Source organism: Scylla paramamosain, chromosome 1 (genome assembly GCF_035594125.1).
Source record: "Scylla paramamosain isolate STU-SP2022 chromosome 1, ASM3559412v1, whole genome shotgun sequence".
NCBI classification, from domain to species: domain Eukaryota; kingdom Metazoa; phylum Arthropoda; class Malacostraca; order Decapoda; family Portunidae; genus Scylla; species Scylla paramamosain.
This window is the reverse complement of record NC_087151.1, coordinates 34,532,310-34,544,717: the sequence shown is the minus strand read 5'-3', so window position 1 is coordinate 34,544,717 and position 12,408 is coordinate 34,532,310. Positions and strand designations below refer to the sequence as shown.

General features: G+C 38.1%; 1 protein-coding gene across 2 annotated transcripts; it reads left to right on the top strand.

Annotated features, from left to right (window-relative positions):
* Positions 1-806: 806 nt before the first annotated feature.
* Positions 807-9,490, top strand: LOC135104526 (glutaryl-CoA dehydrogenase, mitochondrial-like). Of its 2 annotated transcripts, XM_064012105.1 has the most exons (11): positions 807-1,062; positions 3,738-3,764; positions 3,909-4,043; positions 4,420-4,561; positions 5,081-5,172; positions 5,566-5,695; positions 5,978-6,194; positions 6,953-7,182; positions 7,496-7,656; positions 8,101-8,172; positions 9,090-9,490. In XM_064012105.1, the coding sequence occupies exons 1-10, from the start codon at positions 966-968 to the stop codon at positions 8,169-8,171; spliced, it is 1,302 nt and encodes a 433-aa protein (XP_063868175.1). In that variant the 5' UTR covers positions 807-965; the 3' UTR covers position 8,172; positions 9,090-9,490. The 2 variants fall into 2 exon arrangements, with proteins under 2 accessions (XP_063868175.1, XP_063868169.1); XM_064012099.1 differs by lacking the exon at positions 9,090-9,490 and having other exon boundaries at positions 8,101-8,670.
* The last annotated feature ends 2,918 nt before the right edge of the window (positions 9,491-12,408 follow it).

Below are 12,408 nucleotides of genomic sequence, written 5' to 3'. Positions count from 1 at the left end.
AGCGGGGTAGAGACACGAGTAGCATTGGGACAGTGGCGTGGTTGGCCTCATATCTGGCACTGTGCCCCGTGACGTCACTGACACTCCACAGATTTAGCCACTCACAGCCCTGCCCGACCAGCTATTTATTTTCTGTATGCTATAATTACATGAACGTTATACAATATTTTCCTGTAAAGTAGTTATAAACATAGACAAAATGCGTGCTTTGTGAGCGTTATAAGAACAATATTTATATTCAAGCTATAAGAAGCATAAATGGTTCTATATGGTCGGCAGGCTGATCTGTTATTTTGAGAAATACGTAGAAAAATGCAGTGGTATCACTAGCATGTATATTTTTTTTAAACCAAGCTTGTATGATCATTGTTAGAAGATTCACAGAACAACAGTACACATTATAAATGATAGTAATACTTTTATGGACTCTGATCATGGGACCCCGTTACATAAAACACACTGCTAGGAATTGTATGTGGAATCTCATCCATGATATTCGCACCTGCATAACTGCGGAAATTCAAGTGAATAGCATAAAATATAAACTTACACTCCTTATCAACTTATATCATAGTGTAAATAGTTGATTTCTATGGCTATTAAGTATGCTGTCGTCAGCTGATGAATGTTGCATAACCATACCATCTAGTTATTCACGCATCTACACATCAGTATTTCGAGTTAACTTCTTGAAATATAAAAACAAACCTCTCATGGACTCATACTGTAGCTTATATATGGTTGATTTACGCCAAAAGTCAGGTGATGAGGGTTGTATAAGCGGGGTGGTGGGTTGTATAAGCGGGGTGTTCACTGGCCTTGTCTGGCAGCTGGCAACTGCGACGGAGGTGCATCTCACTTCAGTCCGCTCTCAACCTTCCTTGCCTTCTGAATTCTGCATTCTTTCCTGCAGACCTACAGACCTCTGCACCCTTTACCAAGTCCTCTCTGCACCAGTAGTCAGCATGGCCCTTAGCATGAAGTGTCTCCGCAGTTTGGGGCTCAGGGTGTCGCCTCAGCTCAGCCGTATCCAGCACCTCTCGGCCCAACCCGCCGCGAACAGTATCCTTTTCTGCTGATATGCCCATATGTGTGGATACCCAGAGCTGTCTGTTTGTGTGTGTGGTGGTGGAGGGTATAGTGTGCCTATGTGTTATGTGGGTACTATGCAGATATAGTGTGTTATTTTGTGTTGCTAAGTCCCCATGTGGTTGGGTCCCCAGGGCTGTCTGCTTGACTGCTTGTGGGGGGTGATTGAGGGCATAGCGTGTCAGTGTGTTATTTGGGCACGGTGCAGGTGTGGTATTTGTGCTTTAAATTGTTGTGTGGCTACAATGTAGTGTCCCCCGACTTCGCTTCTAACATTGCTAGGGAATAATTTTGTGGAGTGGGTAATTGGCCATTCATTGCAGTGCCAAGAACATGCTATGTGCATACCAATATAGCATAATTCGGGTGAATTTATAATGTTTCTTGGTAAATTTGCAGTTTCACCCAATATTCCCAATCTCTACCCACACCCCCTCAACCCCTCCAGCAAGCTTGGGGGCCTGTGGGGAACCGGGGGTTTTGGCGGGGGGGGGGGCACATACGAGTGATATATATATATATATATATATATATATATATATATATATATATATATATATATATATATATATATATATATATATGTAGACTTTGAAAATGTAGGTAAATTTCCTTAGAAGTCGAGGAAATTTCCTAAATGTAGCAAACCAAAAACCTATTATAACCAGGGGGCTGTGCCCCCCTTAAACCCCCACCATTAGTATATTCGAACACAGCCAGAAAGCTAACCTTACCTAACCTAGCCTTACCTATCCTAACCTAACCTTACCTAACCTAGCCTTACCCATCCTAACCAAACCTTACCTATCCTAACCTAACCTAACCTAACCTTACCTAACCTTACCTGTCCACTGTTTTTTCCAGCCAATGGTTGCAAAAGAGCACTAGTTGCCACACAGGAAGATGGGTGCCTTCTAGAAAAGTTCCTTTGTAGTCTGAAACTAAAACTACACTGCTTTCTTTTTTTTTTTTTTTTTTTTCTTAGGGAGTGCATGGTACTGACCACAATACCACTCATGCCTGTACAATTGGGGTACTCCACTGCTTTGGGCAATACACCGTGTTGCCGTAGGAAGTCAATCGCTAGACTTGACTGTTTGTAAAATTTGGCAATAAACTCTCAGTATGTGTAAGTGCACTCTCCACATGTATCCCGCATGGGAGCCATGGTGTAAGTAACCTTCCCTATCCAAATCTAGTCAGTCTATCCCTCCCTAGACACACATGCACATATATGATTGGCAGGAGGAAATGATTACTTCCATGATTGGCAACAGGCAACCGGGTGTCATTAAACGTCAGAACACGTGACTGAGAGTCATGCACCTGGAGCATCTGCGCAGCTTGATAACAAACACACGAACACACTCCAGCATTGATAACAAACACATGAACACACTCACCATCCTTTCAATGACTGTGGAAACAGGATCCCAGCTAAAGACTGATGTATATCTTTGAAATTCCGTCCCGACCTTATTCATTTGCGACAAGGTAATGTGGGGTTAGAAATGCTCCTAGCAGTGTGATCTAGACTGTGAGAGACTTCATACTTATGTGTGGTTTATTGGGGAAACTGCAATTATACCTGTTTCTTAATGAGGGGGAGTTAAAATAGATAAAATGAAATTTTCCTGAAAATATTTATAGATTATTACCAGGTGCTGGTTTTGCAATTAAACTTCAACTGAAGATGGACTAAACAAATTGATGACATTACAGGATTAAATTATTCAAATCGTATAAAAGCTTTAAACCTCTATTCATTACAAGGCCGGCTTCTTAGAGCAGATTTAATGAAATGTTGGAAGATATTTCACATTGAATCAGTAATTGGCCCACATGACCTTTTTCAACTTTCCACTGTGACTGCCACCAGGAGCCCCAGATTTAAAATGTCAAAACTCCATAGTACTGTCAAATGCAGAGGAGATTCATCGACTGCTGGAATTCCTTGCTGAAGAGGTTGTGTCTGCGAGCTCTGTTGGCACTTTCAAGAAATTACTACATGTATCTTTGAGGGATGACTTATACCACTATGTAGACTAAACCTTATATGTATTTATATTTCCAGCTATATTTGGATATTTAAAATGTTGCACATGGCACATAGTCCAGTCCCTTTTAAATGAAAGTAAATCTCAGGAATTAAACCACCAATAGTCAGGGCTGGCATGCCAGCTAATATGGGCTGCCCTTATTTTTCATAGAAAAAAAAAAAAAAACTGTTGAACCATTTGAACCAAAGGAAAAGTGATAGCTGTAAAAGATGCAGGTCCAGCCAGTCCTGGCTGGCTGGGCCTGCATTTTTTACGGCTATGACTTTATGACCTAATTATTTTCTTTCAAAGTATAGTATGTATGGTAACAGAAATGATAGTGTGTTCAAAAAAATTGCAATAACAAAATCTAACTTGACTCAAGCTGGTATGACATTAAATTGATTTAACCACAGTTTTACCTTCCTGTGAGATATTTTCTAAATGTTCAAACATGTACTGTTTCACTGCTTCTTTTGAGACATTATACATAGCTGATGTGAGGTTCTCGAGTAAAATCCTCTTGGGAAATTAATCAGAAAAATTTATTTATTTTAACATACATGTGATTTATAACTGTTGTGTTTTCCTTAACTATTCTGCTATCAGTCGTGGAGAAGAAGGATGCTCCAAAAGGCATGTAGAGTGTGAATGTTACCTACAAAAATGACCTTGAAGAAAATTTGACATATAATATTGATCATATATTAACTTGTATGCATTTATGTTCATTAGATAAAAATGTATGAATCTCCCAACATGAAATGTCTGTATCTGCAGCCAAATTTGACTGGAGGGATGCACTCAATCTGGAGAGTCAGCTGACTGAGGATGAGATTATGATCCGAGATGCTTTCCAAGACTACTGCCAGGAGAAGTTGATGCCACGGATTAAGGAAGCAAACAGGCATGAAAGTGAGTATGTAGTGTGAAGAGAACATGCTTATTGTTAAAATAATGGTAAAAATAAAGTAGTATTGTTAGGCTAACAACTATATTTCTGCCATGTCATGCTTGAGGTTTTCCTTCATTGTTTGTCCAGTTTTGCTAATATAAAGCTAATCAGTTGCAGTATAAGTGTGTTTTTCAGTGTTTTAAAAAAATTATTATGAAAATTTTTCTTTATAACTTTGAAATAGTTTTATGAATGATATATTTTTTTCATTTTTTTATTTTATTTATATATATTTATTTGTTTATTTATTTATTTATTTATTTATTTATTTATTTATTTATTTTATTAATTAATTGATTTACATATTTTATTTATTCATTCATTTATTTTATGCAGAATTTGACCGTGACATCATGTCTGAGATGGGGGCCATGGGAGTACTGGGGCCCACCATCCATGGCTATGGGTGCCCTGGGGTGTCCTCTGTGGCATACGGACTCATTGCAAGGGAGGTGGAGAGGGTGGACTCTGCCTACAGGTGTGTGAAGTCATGGAGTAATAATGTACAAATACAGATTATTTATATCCAGTCATTAAGAATCCTCAGTAATGGCATTGGTGTATATTTGTTACTTTTACTTAGTTTATTGTTTTCCATCCTCTCATTATGAATATGATACATGCACTTTTCTTCAGCTCTTCTACCTTTAGTATATTTTCTGTTACTTTACTATCTGCATTTCTGCTTTCTTGTAAACATATCACTTGCTCACACTTTCCTTTGTTCTTCTATCATGTAACATAGAAAGCATTCTTCTTATTCACTAATCTGGCATTTTATTTACTTATTAATTTTTTGTTAATTTATTTTTAAATTTTTTATTCTACAGATAATTCCTTACACTGACATTAACTGCTACATGTAGCAGATAAACTATTACTATTTCATTTTAATTTCACAGTTAAGTAAAGCTGCTAGCACAGTATAGTTGATCAGCAAAGATGTTGTTGAATATTTTTGTTCTGTATTCATGCTCTTCATTGTTGCTTGCTTCAGGTCAGCCATGTCTGTGCAGTCTTCCCTTGTCATGTACCCCATCTGGGACTTTGGTACAGAAGAACAAAGGCAGAAGTATCTCCCAAAGCTGGGTAAGTGGATGCTGATGTTTAATTGTGTACAAAATTCTGAGCACTATGTCAATAACTAAAGTGATTTATGCAAACTTTAAGTATGAGATGATGTTCCAGTAAGAATATGTCTTATTTTTGCTCTGGTTTTGTTATTATGTATACATATTTACTTAGATGCCTGCTTCTTAGAATTTGTTTATAGATTTGGTCTCTGCTGTTTTTTTATTGGTATTGTTTATCACACACCTCGTCTTGGCAATTCTTGCAGAGGATGTTAGTATGATTATATATATAGATAGGTAATATTGTTATGTTACTGTCTACTTTTCTTAATGTTATGTCAGGTGAAGTGTGTGTGGTGAATTTACTAATATTCATATGTTACTACTCTAAACTCAAATTTTTTTTCAGCAAAGGGAGAATTGGTGGGTTGCTTTGGTCTGACGGAACCCAACCATGGAAGTGACCCAGCAGGCATGGAGACCCGGGCCAAGTACATCCCCTCAGACAAGGTGTACCTCCTCACTGGCTCCAAGACATGGTGGGTGTGCTTTTAACTCCAGGCAGGACAGGGCTTGTGTGATGTGCACTGGTTCCTAAGATACACAATAAAGTAAGACATGTTTTGTGAGATATTGTAATAAAGTAAGACATGTTTTGTGAGATATTAAGTGAGGTCAGTTTTGTAATTTTTGCTACAGGTTACAGGTAGTATTAAGTATCTCCTAGAAGTTTTTAGGTGTATGAAGGTGATGGCAAGTAATGAGTTTCACCTTTACTAGCTGAGCAAGACCTTACACTTATTTCCTCATATCTTCCTCAGGATCACCAACTCACCCATTGCTGATGTAGTGGTGGTGTGGGCCAAGTGTGAGGATGGCCACATCAGAGGCTTTATCATGGAAAAGGGCATGAAGGGCCTTGATTGCCCCAAGATTGAAGGGAAGTTCTCTCTGCGAGCATCCGACACTGGCATGATTCTAATGGATGAGGTGGTTGTGCCAGAGGAAAATATGCTGCCTGGTGTTAAAGGACTCAAGGTATTGTTCCTGTTCTTGCTGTCTGCTGAAAGAGTTTATTTATAGTTGGTAAACAGTTCTTGTTGTCATAAAAGGTTTTAATGCCTGAAGAACTGCTGCCCTCTAGAAGCCTGTCATGGCCATCCTGTTTAGGATACATGTTATCTGGGTATTGATTAGTTGATTTGAAAACTACTGTCTCAAAAGAGTGAGCTTTTAGCAGATTGTATCATCGTCATATGTAATGGAAAGCTAATAAGGGTTAATTAAGAATTTAAAATATGCAGATCAGAGATGCATACACTGGCATGCTAGAATGATAGAGAGATATGCAAGCTATAGTGGAGGAATTTAATGAAAAGAATATTTAGTGATGGAGAAATATAAAAGATTGAATGTTGAAGCAGACATATTGCTAATATTGTATTGTACATTGTCAAAGGTAATATTGATATGTTGTCATATGTCTGGGTGTAGGACTCTTCATTTATATAAATGATGAAGGTGCAGCAGTGCTACACACTTATTTATTTTATTCAGCTACTATTGATATTTTTATCACTCATGTAAGTTTGTGCCACCTGGTTTTCTTTGGAATATGGCATACATGATAATGAGCAGGAGAATGAAGGTAATGATTTAATGATTGATGTCTCCAGGGAAAAGCCTCCTGCTTACTTAATGTTATGGTGACAGAGTATTTTCTAATTGCATATCATGTGCAGCAAGTCTTTACGTCAACCCTAGACACACTAAGTAGGTCTTTCTCTTCTTCCTAGGGTCCATTCAGCTGCCTCAACAATGCCAGGTATGGCATTGCATGGGGTGCCCTAGGAGCAGCTGAGTTTTGCCTGGACATGGCCCGTAGCTACACCCTGGACAGGAAGCAGTTTGGCCGTCCTCTGGCCAACAACCAGCTGATCCAGAAGAAGATGGCTGATGCACTTACAGAAATCTCTCTTGGCCTCCAAGGCTGTTTGCATGTGGGCCGCCTCAAGGATGAGGGCAAGTGAGTCAAATTTCTTATTTTATGGGCTCTCAGGAAATATAAAATGCATTTCACCTTTCCTGTCATATGTCATAACTTCATTGTTGTTTTTGTTTGTTCAGAAAAATAGATATATTTCACCCTTCCTCTCTTGTACTATAACTTTATTGTTGTTTACATTTACTCTTAACTTCTGTCATTGACACACACACACACACACACACACACACACACACACACACACACACACACACACACACACACACACACACACACACACACACACACACACACACACACACACACACAGTAATCCTCCATTCACCACATACAGGGCCACCCCAGAGATGATCAGCCTCTTGAAGCGCAACTCCTGTGGCAAGTCCCTGGACATTGCCCGCAACTGCCGGGACATGCTGGGTGGCAACGGCATCTGTGATGAGTACCACGTTGTGCGGCATGTGATGAACCTGGAAGCTGTGAATACCTACGAGGGTAAGTGTTTTTATTCTCAATTTGAAAGACTGGTTGAAGTTTTACATGGGCTGGTCTTTTTTTACCAGATAGCAATTTGTCAGGTTTCATGGTTGCATACAATGTGTGCATTAGTTCCCTTGCCATTCAGACTACTTCAGCACCTCATGCCTCTTTTGTCCATGTCGGTGAAATTAGGAGACATTTTGTTCTTTGTAGTTCTTGGTTACCTAATGCATGTGAAATATTCTTCAGAGGAATCATATTTTTACTGCTCTGATTTTTTTTTGTTCCATTGTTCACAACCATGCACTAGAAAAGAAACATTGTATCAGTTCAGGGATCTAAAATGTATGCTGACTGCTATTTTTTGTCTTTGAAACATAGCTGTTATTCTTGTACATATAACACCCCCTAGCACTTTAAATCCCAATGATGCAGCAAAAATTTCACCTTTTCCAACAGGAACCCATGACATTCACGCACTCATCTTGGGCCGTGCTATCACAGGGCTGCAGGCATTTAGTGCTAATTGAGGTATGAGTCAAAACCTTAGTATGTTTTCTCTTCAGTAGCATTTAGCAGTACCAATAATATGCTGCTCTGATCTTTGCTTCCTGTATGTATGTGTAAATACCTTATGGTTTATGAAGGGGGGGGGTAAGTATGAGTGTGTTTCATCATGTTCTGAGCAAGTGTTGGATTTATCATGGGTGTGAGTGATGCCTGGAGTGATGTAGGGTATGGGGCAAGACCACACTAATTGGTGCTGCTGTGGTTTACCTGTCTCTGTCTAGAGGGAAGGATTGAGAGAGAAAGGGTATGAAAGTGTTTGTTAGTCTTCCAGCATATTGTAGAGATTGCAGGAAGGTAATTTTCCTTAATAGGAAAATATTTCATATTATTCATACTTCTAGTGTACCTAATTAAGTCATACCATGTCATAAACTGTTTGTCTGCCTGGAATTGTCTCAAGTTCATGATTCAGGGTAAAAGTTGTTGATTGTTTGTGGCCAGTAAAGATGATATCTTTTATTTATGGGTTTGCTTTGTCTCGGTAATTAGACCTACTGTAAGGAAGGGTATGCTCTTAAAACATTGTATGTACATTATCTATGCAAAGGAAAGGCAGTTGTAAGAACTCTGCTTCTGAAGGAGATGGATATGATTTAGTCAAATGGTACAATACACTTATCATATTTAGTGTGATTGGTCAATAATTGTACTCTATTATTAAAGCATGTTTACATTTTTCATTTGTAATAAAAAAATTTATATATATATATATATATATATATATATATATATATATATATATATATATATATATATATATATATATATATATATATATATATATATATATAAAGTTACAAATTAGAAAAATAAATGTAGAGTTATTAGACTATCTAAGACAGTTATGAAATTCATATTAAGTATGAAACTTTTCTCAGTTCTGGCCTGATGTGGAAGCAGGAAGTGAGGTGGTCCACGTGTCGGTTTTGGGAGGGGAATAATCACTAGTCTGGTGACAGTGACATCACTGTAGTCAGTAGCGATGCACTGTAAATTAATGCCTTCACCAACTTTCTTCAGCTCCTTACACTGGTTGTCATGTGTTGCTGTGTAAGTCAAGTCTTTAACTGTGAGTTTTATATGGAGCTGAAAAGAGTTTGTCCTGTAAGTGGAAGTTGTATGCTAATATTTTTAATACATGTAAAAAACAGTTAATGCATTAAAAGAATTGGGTTATTCTTCAGAAAGGATCTGGTAGTGGGATAGTGTTGGTTTATACTACAGTTTAAAGAAATCACATTTGTAATTTCTTTACTTCATTATATTTTATTAAAAATTGTGTATTTGCTTTTTTTCACCTTTAAATATATTGTAGTATATAGTTTTGAATGGTAAGTTGCTTTAGGAGGTTGGGTGTTTTGAATATCGAGGGTTGCATGTTGCTTGGGATGAACATAAAGAAACTTGTAGTATGGAGTGATATAAAAAAAATGTTCCAAGATTTGTCCCTTACACAAGAAGGTAATTTCTTGATTTAAGTTTGGAGACTATCCCATTCAAAACAGTTCCCTCAAGCAGTGATATAGCACTATCTGCTGAAATGCATTCTGGAAGTCTTGTTCTAGAAGTGTGTCAAACACCAGTGATTTACATTGAACCTCTTCTTGTTGGACAGAAGCACTGGGCCAAAGTCTGCCAAGGGTCCAAGAGGTCCATCACTGTGTCCTTGATAACCTGACTTTCTTATCACTCTTCTGCACTGTACTCACTGGATTCGACCCCTTGTGACTTTCTCCTTATCCCAAAGGTAAAACTGCACCTGAAGGGATGACATTTTGACATTGTGAAGGAGATTTAGTGTGAATTACTGGAGGTGCTTGACATGCTTTTAGAAGAAGACTTCTAAAAACCATCTCAATTATGACAGTGATACTGGCAGTGCTGTTTTGCTGCAGAAGAGGACCTTTTTGAAGGAGATGGTGTCCAGATTTAAATGATGTACTTGCTTGTATGTAGACCTAGTCTTGAAACTTTTTGATACCACCTTGTCATGGGGGAGTAGAAGTACCATCTGAAACATGGAACATATGAGAAGAGATGAAAGGAGTTAAAGGAGTTAAAGGAATGTCTGCAGAATGTTTGGAGTAACATGTATGAATGGAGTGAGAAATGAGGTAGTATAAGGGAGAACTGGTGTTTGAAAAGGTATGGATTTGTTGGTTTCATAGACCCAACCACTGCTGTCGAGACAGTACATGCTTAAAAAGTTTTGTTATGTTTCTAAACCTAAGAGTATAATTTAATGTTTCTTGCCTTATAATGATCTAGATACAAGGTGAACAACACCACAAATACTATTCTGGGTCAATGGGATCAGTACCCTCTCACCTACAATTAATACATTCAGATCCCAGCCTGCTTAATTTGTAGTTTTTATTTTTTATGTATTTTCATTCATTTAAGTCCAAACTATATTTTATTTTTTCATCTTTTACCTTTCATTTTCACATTCCTAATATTTTGATGCAATTTCATATTTTGGTGCCTTATGACTTTGGTTTTGTTGTTGTGGTGCCATACAAGAAATTTTTAATCACTTCATTTTCTGCCTTGCCATGGCATGGCATGAGGTGCTAAACAACAGCAGTAGCAGCATGTCAACTTAAAGCATAACTTAACATACTAATATAACAGCATGATAGTACACACATACTATCCCTGGTGTAGAATAGTAAGTGTAGAGAGGTAGATATGTAGTATAAGCAAACTGTGAGAGTATTTTGAAAGACTAGCATGGTGTAATTTACTAGTGAATGTTTAGATGTGACAGTCTTGTACAGCTTAAGATACCATTACCTTATGTGTGGTGCCATAAGAAAAAAATAGTTCAGTGTAGTACTAACAGTAACTCAAATTTAGCACATCAGAATGACTATGCATGAATAGTTTGGATAGTTTGCATGCTTGAATACACTAGTGACCATTGAACCAAATACAGTTTTTTTCTTTTATGTAGGAGGGACACTGAGCAAGTGCAACAAAAATCCAATAAAAAAAAAAGCCTACTGAGATGCCACTCCCATAAAAGGGTACAAAACAGTGCTCAAAAATTGAAGGATAAGTATCTTGAAACCTCTCTCTTGAAGGAATTCAAGTCATAGGAAGGTGGAAATACAGAAGCAGACAGAGAGTTCCAGAGTTTACCAGAAAAAGGGATGAATGATTAAGAATACTGGTTAACTCTTGCATTAGAGAGGTGAACAGAATAGGGGTGAGAGAAAAAAGAAAGTCTTGTGCAGCGAGGCCACGGGAGGAGGGGAGGCATGTAGTTAGCAAGATCAGAAGAGCAGGTACCATGAAGATAGCGGTAGAAGACAGCTAGAGATTTAACATTGCAGCGATGAGAAAGAGGCTGAAGACAGTCAGTTAGAGGAGAGGAGTTGATGAGATGAAAAGCTTTTGATTCCATCCTGTCTAGAAGAGCGGTATGAGTTCAACCCCCTCAGACGTGTGAATCATACTCCACATGTGGACAGATAAGGCTCTTGTACAGAGTTAGCAGCTGGAAGGGTGAGAAAAACTGGTGGAGACGTCTCAGAATGCCTAACTTTATAGATACTGTTTTAGCTAGAGATGAGATGTGAAGTTTCCAGTTTAGATTATAAGTAAAGGATGGACCAAAGATGTTCAGTGCAGAAGAGGGGAATAGCTGAGTGTCATTGAAGGAGAGGAGATAGTTGTCTAGAAGGTTGTGTTGAGTTAATAAATAGAAGAATTGAGTTTTTGAGGCATTGGACAATACTAAATTTGCTCTGCCCCAATCAGAAATTTTAGAGAGATCAGAAGTCAGGCATTCTGTGGCTTCTCTGCGTGAACTGTTTACTTTCTGAAGGGTTGGACATGGTAAAGTGCAGGGGGTGGTATTATCAACGTAGAAGTGGATAGGACAAGAAGTGTGGTTTAGAAGATCATTGATGAATAATAGGAAGAGGGTAGGTGACAGGACAGAACCCAGAGGAACACCACTGTTAATAGATTTAAGAGAACAGTGACCTTCTACCACAGCAGCAATAAAACAGTCAGAAAGGAAATTTGAGATGAAGTTACAGAGAGGAGGATAGAAACCATAGGAGGGTAGTTTAGAAATCAAAGTTTTGTGCCAGACCCTATCAAAAGCTTTTGATATGTCTAAGGCAACAGCAAAGGTTTCACCAAAATCTCTAAAAGAGACTCAGTAAGGAAAGCCAGATGACCAGT